Here is a 13939-nt window from a genome sequence, read left to right as displayed (position 1 = left end):
CTCCAGCTTCACGTCCCAGCCCCCAGGGCTAAAACATATTAAAGTTTGAAATGGAAGCCAGGATTCTCCCAGGATCTCCTAACTCCGGATGGATGGATCTAGACTGTTCTCAGTGGTACCAGATAACAGAACAAGGAGTAATGGTCTCAAGTTGCAGTGGAGGTGGTTTAGGTTGGATATCAGGAAAAAAAATTTCACTAGGAGGGTGGTGAAGCACTGGAATGGGTTACCTAGGGAGGTGGTGGAATCTCCTTCCTTAGAGGTTTTTAAGGTCAGGCTTGACGAAGCCCTGTCTGGGATGATTTAGTTAGGGATTGGTCCTGCTTTGAACAGGGAGTTGGACTAGATGACCTCCTGAGGTCCCTTCCAACCCTGATATTCTATGATTCTATTTAGAGAAAAGTTTAACCTGTTCAGTTTAGGCTCTAGGAATCATGTTATGACTTTGTTTTATACATAACCCTTCTGTTTCCATTATCCTTACTCACTCTCTCTTAAATCTTAGCTAATAAACTTATGATTGTTTTCACTATAAATATACCTCAGTGCTGTGGTATTATATAAGGAGCTGGTTGAATCACACAAGTTGGTGTGTACACTGTTCCTTTGGGGACAGCAGATCTGGTGTTACTGAGAGTGTTCAGTGGATAGGGGATGAATATTACAGGGGATTGCTTCAAAGTGGCTCAGGGACTAGGGTGCACCTATTGTTAATGTGCAAGATGAAGTAAGGGCAGCATAGCCCAGAGGAGAGTGTTTGGGTAGCTAACAAAGTGGAACTGTTAGGGACCTGACACTCAGTTAAACACAAGCAAGAGGCAAGGGAGTAACAAGCTGACTCCCAGTTCTGGGCATCCCAACAACCATCACATAAGCTAAACCGATTGAGCTCTATTAGTTTTTTACTATAAGGCTTGTTTCTCATCCTTTAAATCATTATCATGGCTCTTCTCCGAACCCCCTCTAATGTATCAGAATCCTTCTTAAATTGTGGGCACTAAGAGTAGACACAATATTCCAGTATCAGTCACACTTGTGTCAGATATAGAGTAACATATCCTCCCTACTCCTACTTGATATTCCCGTTTATACATCCAAGGATCACATTAGCCCTTTTAGCCACAGTATTGCTCATGTTCAGCTGATTATAGAGACACTGCTTCCCTAGATAGAGTCTCCCATCTTGTAACTATGGCCTACATTCTTTCTTCCTATATGTATACATTTAGCCATATTAAAATGCTTGAGCCTGGCTTACCAAGTGATCCAGATAACTCTATCAGGTGACCTGTCCTCTTCATTATTTACCACTCCCTTAAGCTGTGTGTCATGTGCAAATTTTATCCGTGATAATTTTACATTCTCTTCCAGGCCATTGCTAAAGCATAGAGCTGGGAACTGATCCTTACAGGACACCAGAAGGAACACACCCATTCTGATTCTCTGTTTACAATTATGTTTTGAGATCCATCAGTTAGCCAGTTTTTAAATCCATTTAATTTTTGCTTTGTTGATTTTGTATTGTTCTATTTTCTTAGCCAAAATGTTGTGTTGTCACCAACTCTAATGCCTTACAGAAGTCTATTACATCAACACTATTACCTTTATCAGTCAAACTTGTAATCACATAAAAAAGTCAAGTTAGCCTGACAAGGTCTATTTTCTATAAACCCACATTTTAAAATGTCCATACTGACTGGGCCTGACTATCCCAAAGTGCATTTCAGTATGCAGAGATATTCATGCTCATGTGAGAATGGGGAGCACTGAATACTGCAGTGCATTTCCGAACAAAAACAAGGCAAATCCTCCAGTTGTTAGAACGGAATTCTGCAAGGTACTGAGTGCTTTCAATTTCCATTGATTTGAAAGTGCTTCGGTCTTTGCAGGACTAGGATCTCAGTCCTTACTCGCACACTATTCCCATTGGAGTCAATGCCTAAGGCAAACTGTAGCAGAGTCATAATCGGTCCTTGTATAATTTCTATAAAATACTTACAAATACCTATCATTTGCATCAGACTTGTTGAAAAAGAAAAAGCTTGAACCTGGCTAGACATTGTGTTACGTGGACTTGGATAGTGGAGCATTTAATACTTGAAAGTACAGTATATTGAATGTAATGGAGTTTGATTGAAGAGCATCTAAATAGCAGATCCGTTGACAAAATAATGGACGGTTATATGCAGGAAGAGTTATCATTGATTATCTAAAAGCCTCTCTGTGTACAAAGAAAGGACTTTCTAATTTGAACTTTTGTAATCAAAGAAAACCAGATGAACTACAAATGGTAATATACATTTATTGGCATTGGATTAATTAAATCTTGCAGGTTTGCCCAAAAACCTTTTCAAGTGTCATCTCTAGAGCAATGTGTATTTGCACTAATGAAAGAAATGGAATTCAGAAATGGCCTTTAGGAAATGCGTAAGTTGTGCAGTCCATTAATATGAAAAGGAAATGCAGACTGCAAAAATCTCTTTCAGTGCTAGTAGCATTAACTCAATTTGGACTAGTTTGTGGTTATCACAGTTTGCTTTTAAGCATTTGAGCCCAAATATGTAACACAGTGACAGCGGGGAAATGCTTTAGATTAAGCAGCTAATGTAAAAATCATTTACTGAATATATTTTTATCAAATTCTCTCTTTGCTGCGAGCTCCGAGCTTGATACTTCAAGTGGCTGAGGATGTCCTGGGAATTGTGAAGCCATCTTTGGTCCTACTGAATATCAATGGGACTGAAGGATTCAGCACACCTTATAGGACTGAGGCTGAAATTTGAGAAGCAGATGACAAAATCATAGAATCACAGAAGATATGATTGGAAGAGACCTCAGGAGGTCATCTAGTCCCTAGGACAAGTCATGCCACCACTATGATTACAATCCTGTGATGTGAAAATGCGGTAGGCTTTCTTGCTAATTAACACTGAACTACAAAATATACACACGAGCAATTTTCAAGTGTTTTAAGGGTGCATTTGTGTAAGACCAAAAAGAGCAGATTAAACAGCAAAAAGGATTTCTAGGTCTATTGCCTAAAAATGATATACCGGTCCAGTTTGAAAAATAAATAAATAACAGTCAGTCATATAGTCTGTCGTACCAGGGACTAAGCCCTGAAGAGCCAGCTGAAGATCAGAATGCAGCTCCCAGTCCTTGCTTCCCTAGCAGATGGGCCAAGATGGGATGAACACACCACACCTTGGAGCTCCACAACGGACCACAACCGAGGAGCTAGCTTACAGATTTTAAGGCCAAAAGGAATCATTATGATCAGCTAGTCTGCTCTCCTTCATAGCAAAGGCCATAACATGTCAGCAGCTGCTAGCTCAATATCTTGTGGGGGTACTAGAGGATTTCCAGGCTTTGTTTAAAGCCTTACAAGAGATGGAGAATTTACCACATCCTTTGTAGCCTGTTCTAGTTACCCTCACTGTTAAAAATAGCAAAGGACAGTGACAGTGCTCATCACTTTCAGTGTCTCAGAGTGAGGGATAAGAGTGAGAGTTTTGGTTTTGAAGGTTAGATGTGCTTCCAGAAAAGTCACTAGCATGGGGCTAAAAATTGGGCGAGAATTGGGCAAGGACTTCATGGTTTGGCCTCAGACAAAATCCTTTACAGTTAAAGAAAATAACCAATATAAGGTGGCCTAGACAGCAGCTTAATGCATCAGTAGGAGAGATGGACTTATTCTGCAGACCTGCCGGAATGACCCTTGTCCCAGCACTGTCTGTCTCTGATAAATTATAGGTCTCTCCCCTTCATTCCTGGTGGAATGTCCCATATCACATACATGTCCTTTATTTACACTGTGCATCTTTTCATCTGTTACTTCCACTGTGCTTCCACTGTGCCAATGAAAAACAAAAACTGAAGTTCAGTACAAGAAACTTTAAACTGCAATTTAGTCAAGTAGATACATACAGTAGCTGGTCATCTGTGTGCATTACAGCTCTCCCTGATCAATAGTAATTCAGTGCTATAGCATGCTGTATCATCATCTGACAGATATTTTAAGACTTGATTAGTCGTAGGCTCTTTCCAGGGCCCATTGGGACCCTACTACAGTGTTCAGTTATAAAGTCCTCCTTCTGAAAGCATGAAACAGAGGATTTCTCATTTCCCAGCTAGGAGAAGCTTCACTGAAATGCCAGAGATTTCTCACGTCTCTGTTTCTGAAACCTCTAGCTGATTTTTTCCAAACGGAGTCTTGAGGATGGAACTCAGATCTCGTCCCCAGCAAGACAAAAAGATGTGCACAAAAGTGTTTTGGGTGGTGTTTCCTCATGCCTGCTTCATCTCTTCTTTAGTGATCTATGCTTTTCTGGGGGCTGTCATGTTTTCTCACATTGAGGGTAACAGAAATTGCAATGAAAATAAAGACTATAAGGATTTTATGCTGAATCTGTGGAACCTCTCACAAAATTTTACAGGTATGTGCAGTAATAGAAAAATGACTTTGCTTACAGGGTATTACTGATCCCCTTGTCATTCAAATTAGATCTCTTAACTTGTGACTATATACTTCAAAATAATGAAGGGTAAGCTTGGAAGCAGCTTTTCCTTATGTTTAGATGGTGTATTTATTTGCTTTAATTATGATTTCCAGGCTGTAAGCTTCCACGATCCCTATGTGAATGTTTGACCAGATTTTTGTAGTGCTTATCTACTTCGCTTTGTCTTGCATCACTGGAAAGATTTAAAGTTACCCTGGGTAGCAAAACAGTGACTGAGCTTGCTTAGCTATTGTAACAAGCTCAGTTCATCCCTCATGGGGGTCTCCGTTAGTCGCCTGGCAATAGGAGGTCAGCCTGCTGCCTCACAAAACAAAAACATAACAGTTCAGAGAGTCAAAGAAAAGCTGGATCCTAATAATCATTTATGTGAAGGATGGGTCCAAGTAGAGGGGATATAATGTCAGGATGGCAAAGAAAGAGAGGGTGGTGGGGACTGGGGTGGTAGCACTTATTCATTGTCTACAGCAGACTAAATAGATAAAAGAGCTTTTAGTGAATGGTCACTGGCTCTTTCTGAGGGCTTGTCTACACTTAAAAATTTGCCAAAATAGCAACTCCAGAATAATTATTCCAGACAAGGTATTTATTTCAGTATAAACCCTCTGTGGACACTTATTCCAGAATACGAGTGCCTTTTTTCAACTGAGCTTACTGTATTTTGGAAGTGATTTTTATCAGGGAGGGATTACAGGGGTAAGTCACACTCCAAAGATGCCTATATGTGCAGGCTATAGGAGTAGCTGCTAGAGATAATGCATTTGGTATTTATCCACAGGTAGGGGCCATGGGTCTCAGCAGTAGACCACAAATCTGTTTATCTTCCGATTACAAATTGTTTTACTTTCTTCAGTAAAAGACCATGCTGGTTGCACCTCTTTTCCCTCTTACCGCCGTCTCCCCCAGTTCAGTTATTCAACCAGAAGAAGAATAAACCAGGTACTTAAAAGAAAAGAGCTGGATGTCATGAAAGAGAGAGGTCAAATTTTGTGTCATTCTCTCTTTGGTATATCTTCTATCTTTCTCTTTTTAAAAATTACCCAGTTTCTTTGTCCTCATTTTTTAATGCTTTCACCCATCAGCCCACCCTCCTCTGTTTCTTCACCACAGCTATTAGCCTGACTCTACTTACAACATGGGCAAAGATAGGTTTGTGTGCGGATAGGTTCTTCTTTTAAAGTAACAGAGCCAGATCCTCAGCCGGCATAATGGAGTTAGGCTGATTTACAGCAGCTGATGGGGTGGCCCAGAGTCTTGAAGCAGTTACCACATGCTGTTTTGTTATTGTAACAGAAAATATGACAGAAAACGAGAAGATATTTAAGAAAAGAGTCCATGACCTGCTTATCAAAGCTAAGTTGGAATGGTTTGACGATCCAAAAGAACGATGGTCTTTCCTTGGGTCTCTCTTTTTCTGCTGTACTGTGTTCACAACAGTGGGTAAGTTCTGAGGTAAAGTACACTTAACATAGGATGCTAATCACTGCATTTAACTCATGGGTTTCATCCAATGAATTCACAAAGGAACAACATATATTTGTAGTGAGTAGTTTGGGTTAAAATGTTATCCAGTGCTCTCTAGACCAGTATATTCTAATGCATTTTAGCACTTAGATTGCTGTAATTGCACATGCAAATTAAATGCTCAGGTGCATGCACACATGGTCATCATGACCTAATGCAACTTTTTTGTAAAAAAGAACAAACAAGTTTTCTCTATTGTTTTGGTTCAAAATGTGCTCTTGCCCTCCCCACTGTTGTGTATTATGCTGGGTTTTGCCCTCCACCAGAGAGGTGGTGATCTGATTTTAAAGAGCTTCACAGTTGTTTAGGTTGAAAAGTGTGTTATAAATATAAGGCATTATAATTAATTCTTTCTTATGTATCCACCGAGGCATATTCGTAGAATCATAGAATATCAGGATTGGAAGGGACCTCAGGAGGTCATCTAGTCCAACCCCCTGCTCAAAGCAGGACCAATCCCCAGACAGATTTTTGCCCCAGGTCCCTAAATGGCCCCCTCAAGGATTGAACTCACAACCCTGGGTTTAGCAGGCCAATGCTCAAACCACTACTCCTGAAATTTTCCATTCCGGCTCCAGGTGTAGACAGATGACCTAGATACAAACAAAAATGACCTGTTCTAGTCCCTTCTCTACAACACTATGGGGTGCTACTTTCCATGTGCTTCTGCTGTTCTTCTTGACACCAGTCTCACCCGTTGGCAAGCGCAGGCAGTGACTAAGTCTTCCATATAGAACCACTCAGTTAGAACGTGCATGCCTGAGACAATGACCAACACCACCTTTTGTGAGGGAAGGTCTGGAGGCAGCAAGCAGCAATCCAGAGAGGCTAACAAGGAAAGTGACAGAGATAGAAGATTTCTAGGGTGGACTTGTGTTTTTTTAAAAGACGGTAACATAGTCAGATATCCAGCTGAAACCTGTATTTATTCAACTGACCAAAATTCAGTTAAACTAAATATGGGTATGAAAAGTTATCTGACATAATCCTTCAGCATAAGATATGACAGAATCCACAGTTTTCAAACAACATGCACACACTCATGCCTCTAAAAGTGCTTGGACTCAGAATTCATTCTCCTGTATAACCTCAGCTATACTCCTCCCTATTCAATTCTGCTATTAAGAAATCAGTTTCAAGATCTCAAGTTGCGTGGTTAAAGTCTCCTTCCCACTCCTTAGACTACTTTCTTTGGTTACCCCTTTCTGCCCTTCCATGGCTGTTAATCTTCCTCTTTGTTACATTAAAAAAAAAATCCATCTGTTTTCTTTACAGCATAGAACCAGCATGTAATCACACCAGGGTGGTTATTATACATGGAATATCCTGCACCACTGGTTTTCTAGATATGACTGAACTACCCCACAAGTACCTCTGCTTATGTAGGCAGCGGACGAGCTACAACCAGAGTGGGTGTGTCTACATCTGCACCTTTTCTTATGGGACTTCTGTGAGAGAGGCATCAGGATTTTATTTATTTATTTTACTGACTCAGGCAAAATCCCCCCTGACTACAATATAAGAGCTGATTTGTGGAATGGGTCTACATGGAAGTTTGGTTCTCTTTTGTCTCTGCAATTTCATGTTCTTCCACATATAATATTTTGCTATTGCAAATGATTTAAAAAGGAAGACAAACCATAGTTAAAACTAGAAACCATTAATTTCAATGGGGAGTTTTGCTTGAGTAAGGACCAAAGGATCAGTATGGACACATTTTGCTTAAACATCAAACCAAATTGGCTACGGATATAATCTAGTAAGTGCTGTGGTGGATGCTATTTTTGGGGGGAGTGCAATTTAAGAGGGTCTCACACTAGGAATGCAAAATAGTTTCCTCTGTGGTGAAAAATGAGGAAGAATAGGTAGCAGGTGCTAGTAAGTAGTAGTAAATATTTATGAGAGGTAAATGTGTCCAAATCTCTTACGTGATTTAGGACCTTAAGTCTTATTTTCAGAAGTGAGTTAGTCACTTAGAAGCACTCCTACTCCCCTCCTATGTGCTTGATCCAAAATAAGCCCTATTTGTTGACCTTCCCAGGAAGCTATAAACCACATCTGTTTGCTTAGGCTCTTTGGAAGGCCTAAGATGCTTGGGGGTCTAGAGGAGGTGAGGAGCCAGGGATATTCATTTTTGTTGTTGATTGAGAGCCATTTGTGTGGGGTGAGATCAGCTGTTGATTTGTTATTTGGCTGGATTATATCTGTAATAAATGTTAAAGCAACTATAACCTGTGATAGGCACTTTCATGTATATGAATCAAAAGGAAAAAAGAAATCACTCTCCACATATTAATTACAGTAATTAATCCTCACCATTTACCTCTGCAGAGTAATAATTAGCATCCCCATTTCACAGATGTGGGAATGGAGACACACAGGATAAATAAACTGCCAAAGGCCACATACTGAGTTAGTGGCAGAGGCTGGATTAGACCATAAAGACTTTAACTATCTTTAGTAAGAATGAAGGTGACTTGGCAATTATACTCCAGTATTTGGTTTAATAATCTTAAAGACAGACCCCAAAATCGTCTAAGAGGAAACAGTGTTGACTAAGGAAGAGAAAAGCATTTTTTAAAAAGGATTCTTTATGCCTTTTTGGAGGACAGAGAACTTCCATTAAAAACTTTAATACAATTTCTCTCTGTTATCTTTTCCCTAATGGAAATGCATTAACTTAGGGTTAGGATTTTAACTTCACATCCAAAGAAGCAATGGCATAACTGCAGAAAAGGAGTCCTATGTCCTAATTTAATTTGCAGCGGAATATCTTACACTACCATTTTGTTACTTAAATTGATCATTTGGCAGTGGAAGTCTGGTAATATTTTTGCATTAGTTACATTTGATATCAGTACTTTTTAGATCACTAGAGTAAAGTGTTATTGGTTTCCAGCCATGCTCTTCAATGGAGAAAATGTGTGTCCCCTAAAGCCCAGTTTTACCACTCTCCATATGTCAAATGCAACTCCTGCCATTAAAATCAGATCTAACAAACTGTAAATAGTTTCAAATCATTGACAGTGACAATTATGATCAACAATGGCCCCGAGTCATAAAGTTTGAGGGTGCTGGGATTCATTGTTCCAAGCTATTAAACAGAATAACCAGTTGCAAAAATTCAGATTAGAATCCAGATCTGAATTTACCAAAATACAGGGAGTTTTGATCGGGTGTTCCATTCTGGGTCAATTTCTATGTATGAGTTACCACATGCAAAAAACTCTCTGCTTTCAGGTAAGTTTTATGGTTTGTGCATATGCTCTTTCAGAAGGAATACAGTGAAGGTCCTTCTGCTCCAAGTCAGACCCATGTACAAAGCCCCCAGCTAAGAAGTTTTAAAAAGGATTGAGATAAATGTTAAAAAAAAAAAAAAGACCACACAGACTATTGACTAAAATATCACCACACAAATTATTGACTTAAAACTGTATTACAAGTTCAATGTTTTGAATACAAAATAAATTGCAGTGTTCTATTTTTATTTTGTTTTTAGGTTATGGCCATAGCTACCCCGTAACAAAGGTTGGAAAATATCTGTGTATGCTATATGCATTATTTGGCATACCTCTGATGTTCTTGGTTCTGACAGACCTGGGAGACATCCTTGCAACTATCTTATCCAAGTCTTACAATAAATTTAGGAAACTTAATTCAAAAATGTTAGCCTCTAAACCAGCTAAACTGTGTTCTGGATGCATCTGTAAGAAAAACAATGAGATAAAAACTGGATCATCATTGCTTATGCAACACAAAATAGTCATCCAGGAACCTTTAAGTATCACGGAAGTGCTGAAAAGCCAATCCTCTGTTAAAAGGAAGTCACTGCAATACCAGAATGCTGAAATATTTGAAATGCTAATTGCAAGAGAAAATCAATACCTTATGCCACCAAGAATTAACAAATTTGAAAGATGGAGTTCATGTCCCGAACTAGACTCAGGGAAGATGACCTGTGTCATCGAAAACTTTGGCAAAGAACTCGAAAAGCTAGATGTGCCCATCTTGCTAATGGCACTAATTGTCTTTGCATACATCTCCTGTGCAGCCGCTATTCTTCCAAACTGGGAAAACCACATGGATTTCGAGGAGGCTTTCTATTTTTGTTTTATCACCTTGACAACAATTGGGTTTGGTGATATTCACTTGGAACATCCCAACTTTTTCTTGTTTTTTTCCCTCTATATTGTCATCGGTATGGAAATAGTCATCATTGCTTTTAAGCTGGGACAAGACCGATTGATTGGCTTGTACAAAAAGGTGATTTCATATGTTAGTAAGAAGACGTCACCACAGTATGAGAAGTATCCGCGTAAAAAATAGCCATCATTTCTCCCGGTCACATTCATTGGCGATTGCAATCAGATGAAATTGTTAGTGCGTTTTCTTCTCCCTGCTTTATGGAAGGCTTAGAGGGGGCCATATTTCCCCCTCATTTACATGAGCTCCACTTGTTCTGAAATCAGTAGGAACATGCTATAAACTGGTGGAAGGCCTCAGGAGAAAATAGACAGGTGCAGTCAGCAAAGGTTTTCCTCAAGGGATAATATTTGTAACCAGAAAAAATAAAAAAAACCCCACAACTAACATTTAAAAAACCCTCCCTGAGCCGGGAGTCAGCTCAGTCTTATAAGCCCTGGTAGTGGAGGTCTGTCTACACACAGCAGTCTCTCCTCTCTGCCGCCCAAAGTGTTAAATTATGGTTCTTCCCCACAGCACCTGCAGAAGCACAGCTAAGGCTGACCTCTTGTTCGCCAAGACCAGACAGTGGCCCTGTCCCCTGTTACACACATACCCACTTTTCAATGGCGGAACTTGGCCTGAGATAATTAAACATAATTAAGGTATGCACCCAACTAGCTGTTCATTCATGATATTAACACATCTAAGTTTCTTAATGGTCAGTGTAATGTTAAAATTTAAAAAGGCCAAATTTTCTCAAAACCCCTCATCCTCTCCAGCTGTTTTGTAGTGTTCAGGCAGTGAAAGCAAACAGAAAACTGCTCTTAAATGGGTAGCTGGGGATAGGGTGACCAGATAGCAAGTGTGAAAACTTGGGACAGGGGGTGGGGGGGCAATAGGAGCCTATATAAGACAAAGCCCCAAATATTGGGACTGTCCCTATAAAATCAGGACATCTGGTCACCCTAGCTGGGGATTCCCCTTGGGTAGGGAAACGCCTGGGTGACACAAAGCCAGCCAGCATAGCTAACCCACTTCCTGCCCCAGCATTGCAGGACTGGCAGAAGTACACTGGACTCTGGTGATCTCTGACTGACAAAGCAGCCATTAGGTGATCATTCTAGCTGATGTAACTAGTAGCAGTCTTAGGCTGCTCTAAGTTATGAATGGAGCCAAATGGGCTCTTGGCTGGCCCAGGATCAGAGAAGTGGAAAAATGGTTTAGCCACCTTTATCCCCTCATTCACTGCTCAGCCAGACCTGAGGATCTAGCCCAAAGTTTGTTACCGTGAGAATAATATTTCTTCTATAATGTTTAACTTTTTTTCCAGTTAGGAACAGGATATTTGAAATCAAAGTTACATAAATACCATAGCTTTAGACACTTTACTGTCCTGCACAGTGAAGCATTCTACTGTAAATCAGTTCCCTGTATTAAGGATCAGCATTCGTATCCTTTCAACTCTTTGTAATCAGCGTAGTGTACATAAATTTATGGTGTTCGTCTATAACATGCAGCTGCTAATCACAGTTTCTATTCTAGAGATAGCAATTTGTGGGAATGCATGTAACAAACCTGAGCCTGTGTTACAACTTATGAACCATAGCTACTGGTATATTATTAGTGGGACAGTATGGTCTAAACTGACTGAGTTTGGGACTGGAACCATAGAAGCCCTGAGTTCTAATCCCAACTTTGCCACTGACTTGCAGTGTGGCCTTGGGCAAATCACTTCACCTCTGTCACTTCCCCATCTGAAAATAGGGAAACACCACTTACCACAGCCAAGGGTGTTGTGCAGCTTATATAGTTAATACTTGTTGAGTACTCTGAAAGCACAATGTATGTGCCAAGTATTAGGAATAATAATTTTACTGAACAAAGATCCTATCATGCTAACTATACATATTTTTATCTATCAAAACTAGATACACTCTCTATAAAGGGAATCACTGCATTTAACCAACTCTGTCTTAGCCTGTAAATTATAAGCATAAAAACTGAATTTGAATGAAGACTTTAAATATTATAGTGCATTTTGACCATTATGTGATGTATGTTATTTTTATTAGCAGGTTTGCCCTTTAAAGTTGATATTTTCTGAATATTTATATGGCACCTCTTGTAATCTCAATGAAGAATGGTAATTTATAGTCAGTACTAATTATTAATGGTTATTAGTAGTAATGAAATGCCGATGATGTACAAAATACATGCACTGATATAGAAAAATGTGTTGTATAATAAAATTAAAAATAATAATAAAGAGCATACAATTCCTGGTTAACTGTTTAAACATTAGCTCAATTCAGGCTTCAATGTAAAGTAGCTTCCATTCGAACAATTCTCATCTTGTGTCCGCAGAATTAAATTGGTCAGGATTAAGGTCTTGGACCTGATCCAAAGCTCAACAGAAAGACTCCGATTGACTGAATGGGCTTTGTATCATACCTGCACTGCCCTTTTTGGTTTTTCTTAAAGTTTTCTTTATGTTAGGGCTCAGTACTGCAACTCTCACTCACAACTAGCCTTCCTCATGTCACTGGTCCCACTGACGTCAAAGGGATAACCTGCATACATAAGGATGGGTCCAGGATTAGGCCCATATTGTTTTCTGCTAATATTGTGCACTTGTGTTTTGGCGTTTACTTTTTGTACTTATTCAGGAGCAGTTTGGCAGAGCACAATGCATCAGCCAATGCAACAGGACATGAGGAGAGATTCTAAGCACCAAAATGCTCTGTTCATAGCACGAAGACTTGACTATATTGAGCCCTTTCATCTCTAAATCACTGGTTCAGATCTAGCCAAGATTTTAGTGGGGTAAGTGTTGATCACATCAGATAGCTCTGTGGTCGATTTTTTGGTTTTCCATCTAGTTCCAGGAGGATGTGCATCCACTTCATAAAAAAACCACCTCTACAATTAACACTACTAGGCACTCTGTGGTAGCTTCAGCCTGAGAATTTCAGGTGGGAGAATTACTCTCTGACCCCTAACCTTCCATTTCCTAGAAGCACTTTCAGACCCCTGAACTCCCAGATTAATGGGGTGGTGGTGGATGTTTTGTACCACTATAACAGAGCTGGGCTCCTGGTTTTCACTTTTTGATTGAGAAGGACACATGATGGACACTGCATGCTGCTGGATAAATTACTACATTTTAAGAACCTCTACCAAACATGTTGTTAGTTTAACTTTCCCATTTCTTATTCCCCAACCCCCACACATGGTCAAAAAAACCCATGTGCTGCGACTCTAGAAACTGTATGTGTTGCTTTACACTCACAGGGAAGGGGGCTCAAATTGTTCAAGATAAATTCCACTCAAGTTTGTTAAAATACACAGGCACAGTGGTGAAAGAAATGTTGGGAATCTGCTTTCTGACTCCCAGCAAATAATAGCCTGTCAGCAGCCAAAAGATCTCCTATCTACTGGACCACTTTTTTTGGAGAGAGAGAGAGAGAGAGAGAGAGAGAGAGGGCTGATGTCTAAATGTAAAAAATTAGTGCACAATTACTTGAATTTTATTTGGAAATCAAGTTATTGTGCATGCCAATAACTAGCCATTTGCACATGCAATTGTTTGTGAAATTTTAGTAAGTGCATACACAGATGTTAGTGAGCAACTGTGCACACAGTCTTGGGCTTCCTTTTTAAATAATCAGTGCACTGTCTCAATCATCTCTTGAGCTCAGACCAAGTTGTCACCA

At 39.7% G+C, this 13939-nt stretch overlaps 1 protein-coding gene across 1 annotated transcript; it reads left to right on the top strand.

Annotated features, from left to right (window-relative positions):
* The first annotated feature begins 4231 nt into the window (after nucleotides 1-4231).
* On the top strand, nucleotides 4232-11493 carry KCNK18 (potassium two pore domain channel subfamily K member 18). The gene is made up of 3 exons (XM_005310356.4): nucleotides 4232-4436; nucleotides 5811-5957; nucleotides 9541-11493. The coding sequence occupies exons 1-3, from the start codon at nucleotides 4256-4258 to the stop codon at nucleotides 10365-10367; spliced, it is 1155 nt and encodes a 384-aa protein (XP_005310413.2). The 5' UTR covers nucleotides 4232-4255; the 3' UTR covers nucleotides 10368-11493.
* The last annotated feature ends 2446 nt before the right edge of the window (nucleotides 11494-13939 follow it).

The sequence above is a fragment of the Chrysemys picta genome, chromosome 7 (assembly GCF_011386835.1).
Source record: "Chrysemys picta bellii isolate R12L10 chromosome 7, ASM1138683v2, whole genome shotgun sequence".
Lineage (NCBI taxonomy): Eukaryota > Metazoa > Chordata > Testudines > Emydidae > Chrysemys > Chrysemys picta.
This window is presented reverse-complemented; position numbering and strand designations above follow the sequence as displayed.

What these genes read in the sequence shown, in the direction of transcription:
- KCNK18 (XM_005310356.4), top strand. Translation starts at nt 4,256, where the DNA reads ATGTGCACAAAAGTGTTTTGGGTGGTGTTTCCTCATGCCTGCTTCATC. An exon ending in CCTCTCACAAAATTTTACAG is followed by an intron (nt 4,437 to 5,810) that starts GTATGTGCAGTA and finishes TTATTGTAACAG; the next exon opens with AAAATATGACAGAAAACGAG. An exon ending in TACTGTGTTCACAACAGTGG is followed by an intron (nt 5,958 to 9,540) that starts GTAAGTTCTGAG and finishes TTTTGTTTTTAG; the next exon opens with GTTATGGCCATAGCTACCCC.